The 16,114-nt window shown below is 45.3% G+C and overlaps 1 protein-coding gene across 1 annotated transcript in view; it reads left to right on the forward strand.

Annotated features, from left to right (window-relative positions):
• The window catches only part of LOC109931103 (caspase recruitment domain-containing protein 11-like), a 96,198-nt gene that overhangs the window by 35,846 nt on the left and 44,238 nt on the right, over positions 1-16,114 (forward strand). The window contains exon 8 of the mRNA XM_048617349.1: positions 15,311-15,342. Within this exon, the coding sequence (XP_048473306.1) occupies positions 15,311-15,342 (32 nt within the window). The remainder of the gene's footprint in view (positions 1-15,310; positions 15,343-16,114) is intronic.

The following is a 16,114-nucleotide window of genomic DNA, read 5'->3' on the forward strand; positions in this document are numbered from 1 at the left end:
CAGCTGACGAGCAGTGGAGGACTTTCAAAGCAATCTTTCAAAGTGCTCAGCAAAAGTATATTCCAATGAAAAGGAAGGACTGTAAGAAAAGGGGTAATCTGCCATGGGTGTCTAAAAAAATAAGGGAGGCTATCAAACTGAAAGAGAAGGCATACAAAATGGCCAAAACCAGCATGAAACTAGAAGATTGGGAAAACTTTAAAGGTCAACAGAAAGCCACAAAAAGCTATAAGGAAAAGTAAGATAGAACATGAGAAAAAACTAGCACAGAATATAAAGACAGATAGGAAAAGTTTCTATAAATATATAAAACGAAAAAGAGTGGCTAAAGTAAATGTTGGCCCTTTAGAGCATGAGAAGGGGAATTTAGTTATGGGATATGATGAAATGACCGAGGCATTGAACAGGTATTTTGTATCGGTCTTCACAGTGGAGGACACTAAGAACATGCCAGTAATTGACAAAGAGACGAAGGTAGGTGAGGACCTGGAAACAATCATTATTACGGAAGAGGTAGTGTTGGGCAAGCTAATGGAGCTAAGGATTGATAAGTCTCCTGGCCCTGATGGAATGCATCCCAGGGTACTAAAAGAGATGGCGGGAGAAATAGCAGGTGCGCTGGTGGTAATTTTCCAAAATTCGCTGGACTCTGGGGCAGTCCCAGCAGATTGGAAAACAGCAAATGTGACGCCACTGTTTAAAAAGGGAAGTAGACAAAAGATGGGGAATTATAGACCAGTTAGCTTAACCTCTGTAGTGGGGAAGATGCTTGAATCTATTATCAAGGAAGAAATAGCAAGGCATCTTGATAGAAATTGTCCCATTGGGCAGACGCAGCATGGGTTCATGAAGGGCAGGTCATGCTTGACAAATCTTTTGGAATTCTATGAAGACTTTACGAGCGAGGTGGACAATGGGGACCCAGTGGATGTGGTGTACCTAGATTTCCAAAAGGCCTTCGACAAGGTGCCACACAAGAGGCTACTGCATAAGATAAGGATGCATGGCATTAAGGGTAAAGTATTAGCATGGATAGAGGATTGGTTGACTAACAGGAAGCAAAGAGTGGGGATAAATGAGTGCTATTCTAGCTGGCAGTCAGTGACTAGTGGTGTGTCTCAGGGATCGGTGTTGAGACCGCAATTATTTACAATTTATATAGATGATTTGGAGTTGGGGACCACGTGTAGGGTGTCAAAGTTTGCAGATGACACTAAGATGAGTGGCAAAGCAAAGTGTGCAGAGGACTGTGAAACTTTGTAGAGGAACATAGATACATTGAGTGAGTGGGCAAAGGTCTGGCAGATGGAATACAATGTAAATAAATGTGAAGTCATACATTTTGGTAGGAGTAATAGTAAAAAGGATTATTACTTGAATGGTAAAAAGTTGCAGCATGCTGCTATGCAGAGGGACCTGGGTGTCCTTGTGCATGAATCACAGAAGGTAGGTCTGCAGGTACAACAAGTAATTAGGAAGGCAAATGGAATTTTGTCCTTCATTGCTAAAGGGATTGAGATTAAAAGCAGAGAGGTTATGTTGCAGCTGTACAAGGTGCTGGTGAGGCCACACCTGGAGTACTGTGTGCAGTTTTGGTCTCCTTACTTGAGAAAGGATGCATTGGCACTGGAGGGGGTGCAAAGGAGGTTCACTAGGTTGATTCTGGAGTTGAGGGGGTTGGCTTATGAGGAGAGACTGAGTAGATTGGGATTATATTCATTGGAATTCAGAAGATTGAGGGGGGATCTTATAGAAACATATAAAATTATGAAGGGAATAGATAAGATAGAAGTAGAGAGGATGTTTCCACTGGCAGGTGAAGCTAGGACAAGAGGGCATAGCCTCAAGATTAGAGGGAGCAGATTTAGGACTGAACTGAGAAGGAATTTCTTCACCCAGAGGGTTGTTAATCTATGGAATTCCTTGCCCAGTGAAGTAGTTGACGCTACTTCAGTAAATGTTTTTAAAAAATAGGTAGATTTTTTTTGAACAATAAAGGAATTAAGGGATACGGTGAGAACGTGGGTAAGTGGATCTGAGTCCACGAAAGAATCAGCCATGATCTTATTGAATGGTGGAGCAGGCTCGAGGGGCCAGACGGCCTACTCCTACTCCTAGTTCTTATGTTCTTATGTTCTTATGTTCTTATCTACCTGCGCTGCTACCTTCAGTGATCTGTGGACCTGCACACCCAGATCCCTCTGCATACCAATACTCCTAAAGGTTCTGCCATTCACTGTATAATTTCCACCTGTACTTGACCTTCCAAAATGAATCACCTTTGTACAGATTAAACTTCCATTTTTCTGTCCATGCCTCCAACTGATCTATATCCTGCTGTATCTTCTAACAATCCTCCTCACTATCCACAATTCCACCAATCTTTATATTGTCTGCAAACTTACTAATTAGACCAGCTACGTTTTTCTCCAAATCATTTATGTAGATCATGTCCCAGCACTGACCCTGTGGAATACCATGAGTCACAACCCTCCACTCCAAAAAGCATCCTTCCACCACTACCTTCTGCCTCAAATGACTAAGTCAGTTCTGTATCCATTTTGCTAGTTCACCCCTGATGCCATGTTCTCATTGGCATCATACTGCAGGGTGACATTTGGCACCTCAACATTGGCATTGTTGTCACTGCTGGTTTGGTAGGATTGAAAACTGCTTCTTGTTCTTTGCCTCAATACCATTGAACTGGCCTTGCAGTGAAATTATGTAGAGGTCCATACTTAGAGGGCAAGTTCGTCAAAAGCTTTGGTAGGTAGTTCATAAGGTCTCACAAATTGTTGCACTGTTTTCACCTCTATTGGTTTCCGCATTCCTGTTTCAACTCTAACCTCATCAGGCTCAGGAGGTGGAGGCTGGATAAGTCCTTTTGCTGCCAATACATGACCAATGCTTCAGTACACTGCTATTGTAACTTTACTTGTTCAGCTTCAGGTTCATCTGATGTCCTCTCTCTTTCAGAGTACCTGCACTAGATATGTTTCCATTTCTTTTGTGTGGTATCCTCCATAATAGTGATATCCTATACTCTGGCCTTGATCTCTCTGCTGGCCTTTCTGGAAATATCTCTCTACATTGCTCGCATTATCCTGAGAAAAGAGATGCTGAGATATAGGGGCAGTGTAATGGCTCAGTGGTTAGCACTGCTGCCCCATAGTTCCAGGGACCTGGGTTTGATTCCAGCCTCGGGCGACTGTCTGTGTAGAGTTTACAAATTCTCCCTGTGTCTGTGTGGGTTTCCTCCGGGTGCTCCAGTTTCTTCCCACAGTCCAAAGATGTGCAGGTTAGGGTGGATTGGCTGTGCTAACTTGTACCACAGTGTCCAGGGAATGGGTTAGCCATGGGAAATGCAGGGGATAGGGGTTGGTCTGGGAGGGGTGCTGCAGCCTTGATGGGCTGAATGGCGTCTTTCTGCATTGCAGGGAATCTATATCCACGTGAGCCATGAAGGAACAGAATCTAGCCTGAGAAGGTGAGTGAAGTGCTCAATTAGCCAAACATGAGCAACACTATCAAGTACCATGTGTCAGTATGGTGCTGGATTGAAATGCGTGCTTAAAAAACAAACACTTCCTTTGACACATGGCAGGCCATGGAGGAAGTTTGGCATTAATCACTTCTGTCTTCCTGGAACTGATTATCTCATCACCATCAGCTACTATTCAGACTGATGGGGATGTGTCTAGTTCACGTTAATGACTATCAGTCTGTTACACCAGAAAGCACACTTCAGTTGTGACAGCACTCCAGATATTGTTGTGAGTGACAATAGGCCCCATTTCACGACTGAAGGCACCACACATCGTTTTCCATGCCACCTTCAGTAAAACAAAGAGGCTGAAAATCGCCAAAGGGATTGACAGAAAACACTCAAATCCAGCACGGAGGTGCAGACTGTTAGAGAAAGTAGTCGGAACTGTTTATGGACCAGACCAGGCCCCCTCAAAAAATTTTAAGAAGGTGGCCTAAGACGCTAAATAAAAACCAAAAGAACTGCGGATGCTGTAAATCAGAAAGAAAAACAGAAGTTGCTGGAAAATCTCAGTGGGTCTGGCAGCAACTGTGGACAGAAATCAGAGTTAACATTTTGAGTCGAGTGACCTTTTTTCAGAACTAAGGAAGAGCCAGTATACCCGAAACGTTAACTCTAATTTCTCTCCACAGATGCTGCTAGATCGTTTTTTGCTTTATTCGTTCATGGAATGTGGGTGTCGCTGGCCAGGCAGCATTTATTGCCCATCCCTAATTGCCCAGAGGGCAGTTAAGAGTCAACCACATTGCTGTGGGTCTGGAGTCACATGTAGGCCAGACCAGGTAAGGATGGCACTTTCCTTCCCTAAAGGGCATTAGTGAACCAGATGGGTTTTTCCTGACAATTGACAGACAGTCATCATTAGATTCTTAATTCCAAATATTTATTGAATTCAAACTCCACCATCTGCCATGGCAGGATTTGAACCTGGGTCTCCAGAACATTATGTGGGTCTCTGAATTAACAGCCCAGCAATAATACCATGAAGCCATGGCATCCCCGTTGAGCTGTTCCAGCAACTCAGCAAAGCCTACTGATTTTTTCCAGCAATTTCTGTTTTCCTTTCTGATTTACAGCATCCGCAGTTCTTTAGGATGTCCTTAAAGACACAGCATCATCATGGAACTAAAAGAGATGGCAGAGATAGAGAAGGGTGAGAGTTTCACAATGGAAGTATCGCCAGCCCTAAAGCCAGAATCCGTGAATTTGGGATCAGATGGGTGAAAAGTCTGGATACAGGCAGCAGTGTTTTCAAATGACAGAGTGAGACCAGCAGAAAGAGTTGACTTGAGAGGTGAGAGACCCAGAGTTGATTAGCGTCATAAAACAAGATAAAAACAGAAAAACATCTACATGTCTGGGCACAAATACCTGGGTGAGGAGAAAGACACTGCAGGGGATCTGAAAGAGGAACAGTAACGTACTTATTCAACATACAAGAGGAGTTTGTGTCACTGTTTGCGGAGGAGTTGCATTAATCATTCATCGGTACATTTCACATAAATTTGTCAAGTTAGTGAGAGACCTATTTCACAATCCCTGCACATCGGCCAGGTAATAATACCTTAACAAAGGTTAGACCTGTTCTCCATTCAGGAACCTAACAGTTACAGATGAAACTCCTGAATAATTCAACAAGATAAATTTGTGTTGACTCTCCTGGAAGGTCAGATTTGTCAAGGTATGCACTGTAATCCTGAAGAATTGGACTCGAAACATTAACTCTGTTTCTCCCTCAAACAACACTGCCAGATCTGTTCAGCACTTTCTACTTTGATTTTCAGCTCTGCAGCAGTATTTACTTCCTTTGATCCATAATCATTATCGTTTTCTGATTCTTGCCAGGCTCCCTTTGCCTGAAGACTAGGAGATCAGACTGAATGCTGGGACCTGTATGGTCAGGTGAATGCCATAGGAGCAGAATTAGGCCATTCAGCCCATCAAGTCTGCTCCCCATTCAATCATGGCTGATATGTTTCTCAGCTCCATTCTTCTGCCTTCTCCCCATGACCTTTGATCTCGTTACTAATCAGGAACCTATTTATCTCTGCCTTAAATACACTCAATGACTTGGCCTCCATAGTCCTCTGTGGCAATGGGTTCCACAGATTCACCACCCTCGAGCTGAAGAAATGCCTTCTCATCTCAGTTTTAAAGGATCGTCCCTTCACTCTGCGGCTGTGCCCTCAGGTTTTAGTCTCTCCTACTAGTGGAAACATCTTCTCCATGTCCACTCTATCCAAGACCTCAGTATTCTGTAAGTTTCAATCAGATCACCTCCTCATCCTTCTAAACTCCATCAGATACAGACCCAAAGTCCTTAACCGCTTCTCATATGACAAGCAATTCATTCCTGGGATCATTCTTGTGAACTTCCTCTGGACCTCCTTCAACACTAGCACATTCTTCCTTCGATATGGGGCCCAAAACTGCTCACAATATTCCAAAACCGGTCTAACCAGAGCCTTACACAATCTCAGCAGTACATCTCAACTCCGTAAATGTCTGGGCTACATCAAACCACAGACTTCTACCATTTGGAAGGACAAAGGCAGCAGAGAGACAGGTAGATCATCATCTGTAAGTTCCCCTTCAAACCACACCCCCTCTGGAACTGGAGCTACATCGCTGTTCCTTCATTGGCACTTGGTCAAAATCCTAGAACTCCCTTCCTAACAGCGCTGTGGGTGTCCATCATCAGAATATACTGCATCTGTTCAGAAAGGCAGTTTGCTACCACCCTTTTGAGGGCAATTAGGGATGGGTAACAAGAGCTGTCCCAGCCAGCAACACTCATACATCCATGACCAGATAACAAAAAAAGATCAAAGCGAAGAAAGAACTTGCATTTAGATAGCATTAATCTGGACATCCCAAAGCTTAAACACTCTTCTAAGAAGGAGAGACAATTTCCACTCAACTTATAAAGTCAGGGTGGAAGCTGGCCATTCGGCCTAACGAGTCCACACCACCCTCTGAACAACATCCCAGCCAGATCCAACTTATCCAGCCCTGTATTTCCCACGGCCAATCCACCCTAACCTGCACATCCCTAGACACTATGGGGCAATTTAGCATAGCCAATCCACCCCAACCTGCACATCTTTGGACTGTGGGAGGAAACCGGAGCACCCGGAGGAAACCGACGCAGACACGGGGAGAACGTGCAAACTTCACACAGACAGTCACCTGAGGGTGGAATCGAACCCGGGTCCCTGGCGCTGTGAGGCACTCAGACACCATGTCTCATTCCACAGTTTGCCAAAGTGACACTCCCTAGATTGGGACTTCCCACACTGTGTTGCTGTGAAAACCCCTGAGTGAGATCACAACAGGAGATTTAGTGGTCATGAGCTGGAGGGCAGCCATGGTTGCCATGGAGCGCAGATGGACTCTGAGTTGGGGTGAGGCCCCTTTAAATCTTTGCATTGTTTTTGTTGGTAGGTGTGGCCTCCTGGGTCTCTGATGCCCAGTTGCTTCGGTGATAGGATAGGTTTTTATTTGGAGAAACCCTGGGTTTTCATCATATCATTCCCTCCCTGTTCAGCTCCAGGTCCCCCACCCTCCCAGTTGCCCTCTGGGACTAAAGGCCTACATTCCTGCTCAGTACAAAGTAGCACCACACCCAGGCTTTCACTGTTGTACCAGATGAGCTTTCACGCTCTGTGGTTAAAGAAAGAAACAGAACAATGCAGGAATAGGCCCTTCGGCCCACCAAAACTGCGCTGACACATGATGCATTTCTAAAATAAAAACCTTTTGCCTTCACGTGGTCTGTATCTCTTTATACCCTGCCTGTTCGTGTATCTGTCGAGATGCCTCTTAAACGTTGTTATTGTATCCACCTCCACCACCTCCTCTGGCAGCGTATTCCACACACTTTTACACCCTATGTAAAAAAAAACTTGCCTCTCACATCTCTTAGAATCCCTACAGTGTGGAAACAGGCCCTTCAGCCCAACAAATCCACACTGACCCTCAGAGCATCCCACACAGACCCATCCCCCATAACCCACCTAACCTGCACATCCCTGAACACTATGGGCAATTTACCATGGCCAATCCACCTAGCCTGCACATCTTTGGACCGTGGGAGGAAACCCACACAGACACAGGGAAAATGTGCAAACTCCACACAGACAGTCACCTGAGGGTGGAATTGAACCTGGGCCCCTGGTGCTGTGACGCCATAGTGCTCACCACAGTGCCTCACCATGCCTCCTTTAAACTTGCCCCCTTCTACCCTAAACCCATGCCTCTTAGTATTTGACATTTCTACCCCGGGAAAAGGACTTTCACCTATTGACGCCTCTCATAATTTTGTAAAATCAGGTCGCCCCCTCTTTAGCCTCCAACGTTCAAGTGAAAACAAATCGAGTTTTTTCAGTCTCTCGTCATAGTTAATCCCATCCAAACCAGGCAACATCCCGATAAACTGTTTCTGTACCCTCTCCAAAACCTCCATATCCTTCTGGTAGTGTGGCGACCAGAACTGTACACAATATTCCAAATGTGGCTGAACTAAAGTTCTACGCTGTTGCAACATGACTCTCCAATTTCTTTATTCTATGTCCCAGCAGCTGAAGGTAAGCATGCCATATGCCTTCTTGACCACCTTATCCATTTGTGTTGCCACTTTCAGGGAATTGTGGGCCTGTATGCCTAGATCCCTCTGTATATTGGTGTTACCAAGGGTTCTGCCATTTACTGGATACTTCCCTCCTGTGTTAGACCTTCCAAAATGCATCACCTCGCATTTGTCTGGATTAACTTCCATCTGCCATTTCTTCGCCCAAGTCTCTAGCCTATCTATATCCTGCTGTATCTTCTGACATTTCTCCTCACTATCTGCAGCTCCCTCAATCTTTGTGTCTTCCAGAAATTTAGTAATTAGGGCACCTACGTTCTCATATATATACACACATACACACACACACATATATATACACACACATTCTATATATATATCACAAATGACATATACATATATACATATACACACATATCACAAACAACAGGGCTCCCAGCACTGGTCCTGCGGGACACCATTGGTCACAGTTCTCCAGTCGGAAAAACATCCTTCCACTGTTGCTCTCTGTCCTCTATGACTAAACCAGTCTGTATCCATCTTGCCAGCTCTCCATGGATCCCATGTGACTTTACCTTTTCTACCAGCCTGCCACCAGGGACCTTCTCAATCACCTTGCTAATGTCTGTTTAGACAACATCCACCAACCAGCTCTCACTGGTCATCTTCTCATTTCATCAAAAAAACTCAATCAAATTTGTAAACCACGACCTCTCCCACACAAAGTAACGCCGCCTATTGCTAATAAGTCCATACTTTTCCAAATGTGAGTGAATCCTGTTGCAAAGAACCTTCTCCAATAATTTCCCGAACACTGACATAAGGCTCACCAGTCCGTAATTTCCCGGATTATCCCTGTTGCCTTTCTTAAACAAAAGGAACAACATCGGCTACTCTCCAGTCCTCTGGGGCCTCTGTTGGGGCTAAAGAGGAAACAAACATTTTGTACAAGTCCCCAGCAATTTCCTCCGTCACTTCCCTCAGCATTCTGGGATAGATCCTATCTGGTCCTGGGGACCTGTCCACCTTACTGCTTTTTAAACACCCAGCAACTCGTCCTTTTTCATATTGACATGTACCAGAGTATCACCACACTCCTCTCTAGATTTACCATCCACCATGTCCTTCTCCTTGGTGAACACTGATGCAAAGTATTTGTTAAGGACTTCACTAACTTCCTCCGGCTCCACGCATAAATTCCCTCCTTTGTACTTGAGTGGACCTACACTTTAACTAGTTATCCTCTTGCTTCCTATATATGTATAAAACGTCTTGGGATCTTCCTTAATCCCCTTTGCCAAAGCTATTTCATGGCCCCTTTTAGCCCTCCTAACTCCTTGTTTGAGTTCTTTCCTGCTACCTTTGTATTCTACGAGGACCCTGTCTGTCTTCAGTTTCCTAAACCTTACATATGCCTCCTTTTTCTTTTTGACTAAGCTTGCAATTCTCTTGTCCTCCAAGGTTTCAGACTCTTGCCATCCTTATCCTTCATTTGCACAGGAACATGCTGGTCCTGATCGGTAATCACTTGCCTTTAAAAGATTCCCACTTGCCAGATGTGGATTTACCTTCAAACAGCTGTTCCCAGTCAACGTCCCCTGGTTCCTGTCTAATATGGAAGGAGTTAGCTATCCCCAGCTCACCTGAGGGCTGCTCTTATCCTTAGCCCATTAATAACTTAAAACTTACAGAATTATGGCCACTGCTCCTGAAATGCCTCCCCACTGAAAGTGTGATCATCTGGCTGGGCTCATTTCCCAGTACCAGGTCTGGCATGGTCTCTTCCGTAGTTGGGCTATTTAGAGTTAGAATTAGGTTTTATTGTCACGTGTACTCAAGTACAGAGATATAGGAGTACAGTGAAAAGAGTACAAAGTCATCATTCCTGGCACCATCTTAGGTACCTAGGTACAAAATCTTACACACAAAGCAGAAAAATAAGGAAGTATCGTTATGGCTCGAACTGCCCACAAGGGTTCAATCTGTTTTGTGCTGGATCTGCTTTTCTCAATGTTGGGCTTACTCTCTCGCTCTCCCCCTTGCTCTCTCACTGTTCCCTGCTGTGGCTCAGTCTCTCCACAGAAGGCAAGTAGATGACAGTAAGAGAAAGAAAAGCTGTGGAGGAAGAATAAACATTTTAAAAAAAAAGTAAAAGCAACCCAAGGAGGCAGGAGGCAGGAGCCCACATGTTGCATTCCTACTCTACCACCAACCTGGATGAGTGATTGACATATTGATATTTTGTTTCAAAAAAACCACACTGAACACACCCAACAAATTCTCTCCCGTCCACCCCCCAGCACCAAGCAAGCCTCTGTCAATACAGGCGAAGTTAGAATTGCCTGCCACAACAACCCTGTTGTTCTGACAATTTTCCATAATCTGTCCACATAGCTGTTCCCCTATCATCTGCTGGCTTTTGGGAGGCCTGTAGTACAACCCCATCAAACTGATTGCACCCCCCCCACTATTCCTGAGCGCATCAGACCTCGCCGGATAAGCCCCCCGCAAGACGATCTCCCTCAGTATGGCTGTGATATTCTCCCTTATCAGGAATGTAACTTCCCCACCTCTTTGGCATTCCTCTCTGTCTCACCCGAAACATCTAAATCTCGGACCATTAAGTTGCCAGTCTTCTTCACACTTTTTAACTGTCTATGTAATAGCTACAGCATCATTCTGAAGCAGCCCATGTTCAAATGCAACAAGATCTGAACAATATCCAGGCTTGGGCTGATAAGTGGCAAGTAACATTCGTGCCACACAAATGCCAGGCTATGACCATCACCAATAAGAGACAATCTAACCCCACACCTTGACATTCAATGGTGTTACCATCACTGAATCCCCCACTATCAACATCCTTGGGTTACCATTGACCAGAAACTCAACTGAACTCATCACATAAAAAACATATTGGCTACGCAAGCAGGTCAGAGGATTGGAATCCTGCAGTTAGTAACTCACCTCCTGGCTCCCCAAAGCCTGTCCACCATCTACAAGGCACAAGTCAGGAGTGTGATGGAATACTCCCCACTTGCCTGGATGGGTGCAACTCCAACAACACTCAAGAAGCTCGACACCATCCAGGACAAAGCAGCCCGCTTGATTGGGACCACATCCACAAGCATCCACTCCCTCCACACTCAGTAGCAGCAGTGTGTACTATCTACAAGATGCACTGCAGGAATTCACCAAAGATCCTCAGTCAGCCCCTTCCGAACCTACAACCACTTCCATCTAGAAGGACAAGGGCAGCAGATAAATGGGAACACCACAACCTTCAAGTTCCCCTCCAAGCCACTCACCATCCTGACTTGGAAATATATCTCCGTTCCTTCACTGTCACTGGGTCAAAATCCTGGAATTCCCTCCCTAAGGGCATTGTGGGTCAACCCACAGCAGGTGGACTGCAGCGGTTCAAGAAGGCAGCTCACCCCCACCTTCTCAAGGGGCAACTAGGGACGGACAATAAATGCTGGGCCCAGCCTGTGATGTCCACACGTCACAAGTAAATTTTTTAAAAATAGTTAAAAATCCAAGCTCTAAGTCCATCTGCCTCACCTGTCATGCTCCTCATAATAAAAAAGTACACTTCAGACCACCAATCCTCCCATGTTCAGCAACCTTTTCCTGTCTGTTCTTCCTCCTAGTCCTACTGGCCTTAGTCTCTGACTCTTCTTCGGCCATCTTGAGAGTGAACACAACTTGAAATAATTTTCATTGGCTGTGAAATGCTTTGGGACATCCTGAGCCAATGGAAGGTGTTGCAACAATGTAATTCACTCCTTTTGGTGCAGCCCACTGCGAAGTAAGCCTTTTTATATTTTCTCTCTCTGATTCCTCAGCCACTCTCCCACAGAGCAATAACTCGAAAGACTCAAGGCCAGAGGAGAATGGAGTCGTTGACTCTCAGACACTGAGCAGCGATGGGCTGTGGGGTTTAATCCCCACACTGGCAGGGGTTACCGTAAAGGACTCTCCTTCCCAACCTCTCCCTTCACCTGAGAATTTGGCATCCCTCAGCTCGAATGAGAGAGCAGCCCCATGGACGATAGAAACATTATCTGTATTTGAGTCTGAAGAAAAGGCATAAATATTTATGCATTTCCAGGAATGCTGGCTAATTTCCTGGCCCATACACCACCCACTCACTTTCGGTGAGGAATGTCAATTATAATGGCCCTACGCTCAACTGTGCATCACCCTCCACCACTGAGCAAGCAATAAAATGGTTAATGTATCAATACTGGGCAGATAGATGCATAGAGGAGGAAAGGTGTTGCTTAACGATATGTGCTTTAGCAAGGAGTCAACATGCGCCAGAAGTAAATTGAAAAGGAAATGCAACATTATGAAAACATAGTTTATCTCCACGGGGCAGTCTTTATTATCAACACAGTCCTCTCTTCCTGAAAAGTACGAAGCCTCTGTCACAATTTATCCTCATCTTGCGTTGCTGTATTTTTGAGTCATTTAGGAGTTATAATAAAAGCGAGAAAATGGACTAAGAGATGTTCCTAAATTTAGGGACTTTTGAAATTGTGGGAAAACCTAAGAAATGACACAGCTAGGGTTTATCAGCTGCGGTTGTGTTCATTTGTAACAGATGGTCGTGTAATCAAGTCTCACTGAAAGGAACTGAGCATAATCTTCATGTTGAAAGAAAGTTGTGCCCCCTGGTGTCCTGACCTCATCCAACAGCCCAATCAAAGTGTTTAGGGGGAGCTTCCTGTTCACAAATTGACTGCCACTTTCTTACATTACAACAGCGACAGCAACTTTGAATTATCTGGAGGTCATTGAAAAGTGCACCATAAATGAAAAACTTCTGATCCTCATCCAAAGATGTTCTTAAACTCAAAAATGTGCAGAAAAGATTTACAAGGACGTTGCTGAGGTTAGAGGGCTTGAGCTATAGGGAGAGACTGAATAGGCTGGGGCCATTTTCCCTGGAGCATTGGAGGCTGAAGGGTGACTTTATGGAAATTTATAAAATCATGACGGGCATAGATAGGGTGACAGATGGAGCTTAATTTAAATAAATGTGAGGTATTGCATTTTGGTAAAGCAAATCAGGGCAGGACTTATACACTTAATGGTAAGGTCCTGGGGAGTGTTGCCGAACAAAGAGACCTTGGAGTGCAGGTTCATAGTTCTTTGAGAGTGGAGTCGCAGGTAGACAGGATAGAGAAGAAGGCATTTGGTACGCTTGACTTTATTGGTCAGTGCATTGAGTACAGGAGTTGGGAGGTCACGTTGAGGCTGTACAGGACATTGGTTAGGCCACTTTCGGAATACTGCGTTCAGTTCTGATCTCCCTGCTATAGGAAAGATGTTGTTAAACTTGGAAGGGTTCAGAAAACATTTACAAGGATGTTGCCGGGGTTGGAGGGTATTTTCCCTGGAGAATCGGAGGCTGAGTGGTGGCATTATAGATGTTTATACAATCAGGAGGGGCATGGATAGGGTGAAAAGCCAAGGTCTTTTCTCCAGGGAAATTATGGGAAGCTGAGCAAGTCTCTCAATCTCTGTCTGTCTATACCAGGCTCACTAGGGGCAGAGTAGCAGAGAGCTGCAGGCAGGTTTGAGTCTTTCATCTTTAGGAGCTACATGTGATGATTACCGGAGGAATCTCAAGGTGCATGGGTGTCTGGGGTGGGTAGGATACGCAGATATGTAGAAAAGTAACAGAGGGCATGACAGGCCAGGAGAAAGGGCTGGGAGATTAGGAGCCACAAACACCACTAGCAGTGCCATCCCTTTCTCCTGTCTCATCAATAGGACAGGCCCAGCAGAGCTGATGGCACAGTAGTATGCAGTAGGGAGCATGGGAGCCCTCGGTATTGACCCTGGATTCCATGACGTCTGTTCCACAGAGGATCTTTGAGATTCTCCTGCAGACCATGCAACTCCTTGGCTGTTATAGGGATCAAGGGTTATGGGCAGGAGGCAGGAGAATGGGGTAGAGAAACATACCAACAATGATTGAATAGTAGAGCAGACTTGTTGGGTCGAATGGCCTAATTCTGCCCCTAGAGCTTATGGTGCAGGAGGTAAAGCACGTTCTATTTCCAAGGGGTGGCAAGTAGAGGCCATCCTGAATGATGAAGGAGGCTTGGACCGAGGTAGCCGTGATAGTGAGTGTCTGCAACAATTATGTTACTTGGGCCATTGCCACGTATTTTCTTGGATGTTCTCCAGTCATTCAATTCCTGACAAAGGTTATGGCGGAGAATAAGAAAGGCCTTGGGAAGCATTTGTTTTTGGGTTCCAGTTTGTATGTTTCCTTCCTCGCCGAATAACCGCTTGGATGAGATTTTTCGGGAACTGGATTCTGGAGCCCAACTTCTACTCAGAGAGGGGCTCTTGAAAACACCAGCGGGGAAGCAAAAACAGACCCTTCAGTCCAACTTCTCCATGTCGATCAAATATCCTAAATTAATCTAGTCCCATTTGCCAGCATTTGGCCCATATCCCTCTAAACCCTTTCTATTCATGTACCCATCCAGACGCCTTTTAAATGTTGTAATTGTACCAGCCTCCACCACTTGCTCTGGCAGCTCCCTCTGTGTGAAAATGTTGTCCATTCTAAACCTTTCCCCTCTCACCTTAAACCTACACCCTCTAGTTTTGGACACCTACCCTGGGAAAACAGACCTTGACTATTTACCCTATCCATGCCCCTCATGATTCTATAAACCTCCATAAGGTCATCCCTCAGCCTCCAACACTCCAGAGAAAATAGCCCCAGCCTGTTGGCCAGTGCATGGAGTATAGGAGTTGGGGCATCATTTTGCTGTGCAGGTCGTTGATGAGGCCACCTTTGAAATACTGCATTCAGTTCTGGCCTCACCCCTCAGTCTCCGACGCTCCAGGGAAAAACAGTCCCAGTCTATTCAACTTCTCCCTGTAAACTCAAACCCTCCAGTCCTGGCAAAATCCTTATAAAACTTTCCTGAACCCTTTCAAGTTTAACAACGTCCTTCCTAGAGCAGGGAGACCAGAACTGAAAGCTTATTCTAAAATGCCATGAGTGTATAGAAAACTGAATTGGCATGATATCAGTGCAGCGAATTGTTGTGAAAGCAAGGGCATAACTGACTGACTAAAAGACAGCAATATGGCATTCTCACTACCAACAACAGCATGTATTTTTCTTTTTGATTTTCTAGTGAGTGAATATGGTGAAGAGCTATCCCCAGTGGTAAGTTTCCACAGTTCTCAGTGCGTATGGGGCATCAATGCATTGGTTGGACTGTTTCCCATTTTAATTTGGTCCGTGCGTGATTTCAAAATTTTCATCTTTGTTTCCAAGTACCTCAATGACCTCCCCCTTCTGTATCTCTATAATCGCCTCCTGCTGTAAAACCATCTGATGTACACTGTGCTTTCCTCCAGTTCTTGCCTTTTGACCATTTCCAATGGCAATCTCTCCATCATTGGTGGGTCGGGGTGGGTACCTTCTTGGTACACACGCACTGGAGCTGGCATCTGCTTCTCTCTTGTCTTTAAGAGGTGGCTTGGTGGCTCAGTGGCTCAGTGGTTAGCACTGCTGCCTCATAGTACCAGGGACCTAGGTTCGATTCCACCCTCAGGCAACTGTCTGTGTGGAGTTTGCACATTCTCCCCGTGTCTGTGTGGGTTTCCTCCGGGTGCTCCAGTTTCCTCCCTAAAGATGTGCAGGTTAGGGTGGGTTGGCTGTGCTGATTTGTCCCATAGTGTCCAGGGATGTGCAAGCAAGATGGGTTAGCCATGGGAAATGCAGGGTTACAGGGATGGTGGGTTTGGGTAGGATGCTCTTCAGGGGGTTGGTTGAACTTGATGGGCTGAATGGACTGTTGCTACACTGTAGGGATTCTGTGGAAGATGTTCCTTCAGACTCTTTCACCAAGCCCTTGACTATCTGCATTAACATCTCCCCTCTGTGATCCAATGTCAAAGTGCTCTTTATAAAGCTGCAGTGAAGCACCTTGGGC

Source organism: Rhincodon typus, chromosome 37 (assembly GCF_021869965.1).
Source record: "Rhincodon typus isolate 14 chromosome 37, sRhiTyp1.1, whole genome shotgun sequence".
Taxonomy (NCBI): Eukaryota; Metazoa; Chordata; class Chondrichthyes; order Orectolobiformes; family Rhincodontidae; genus Rhincodon; species Rhincodon typus.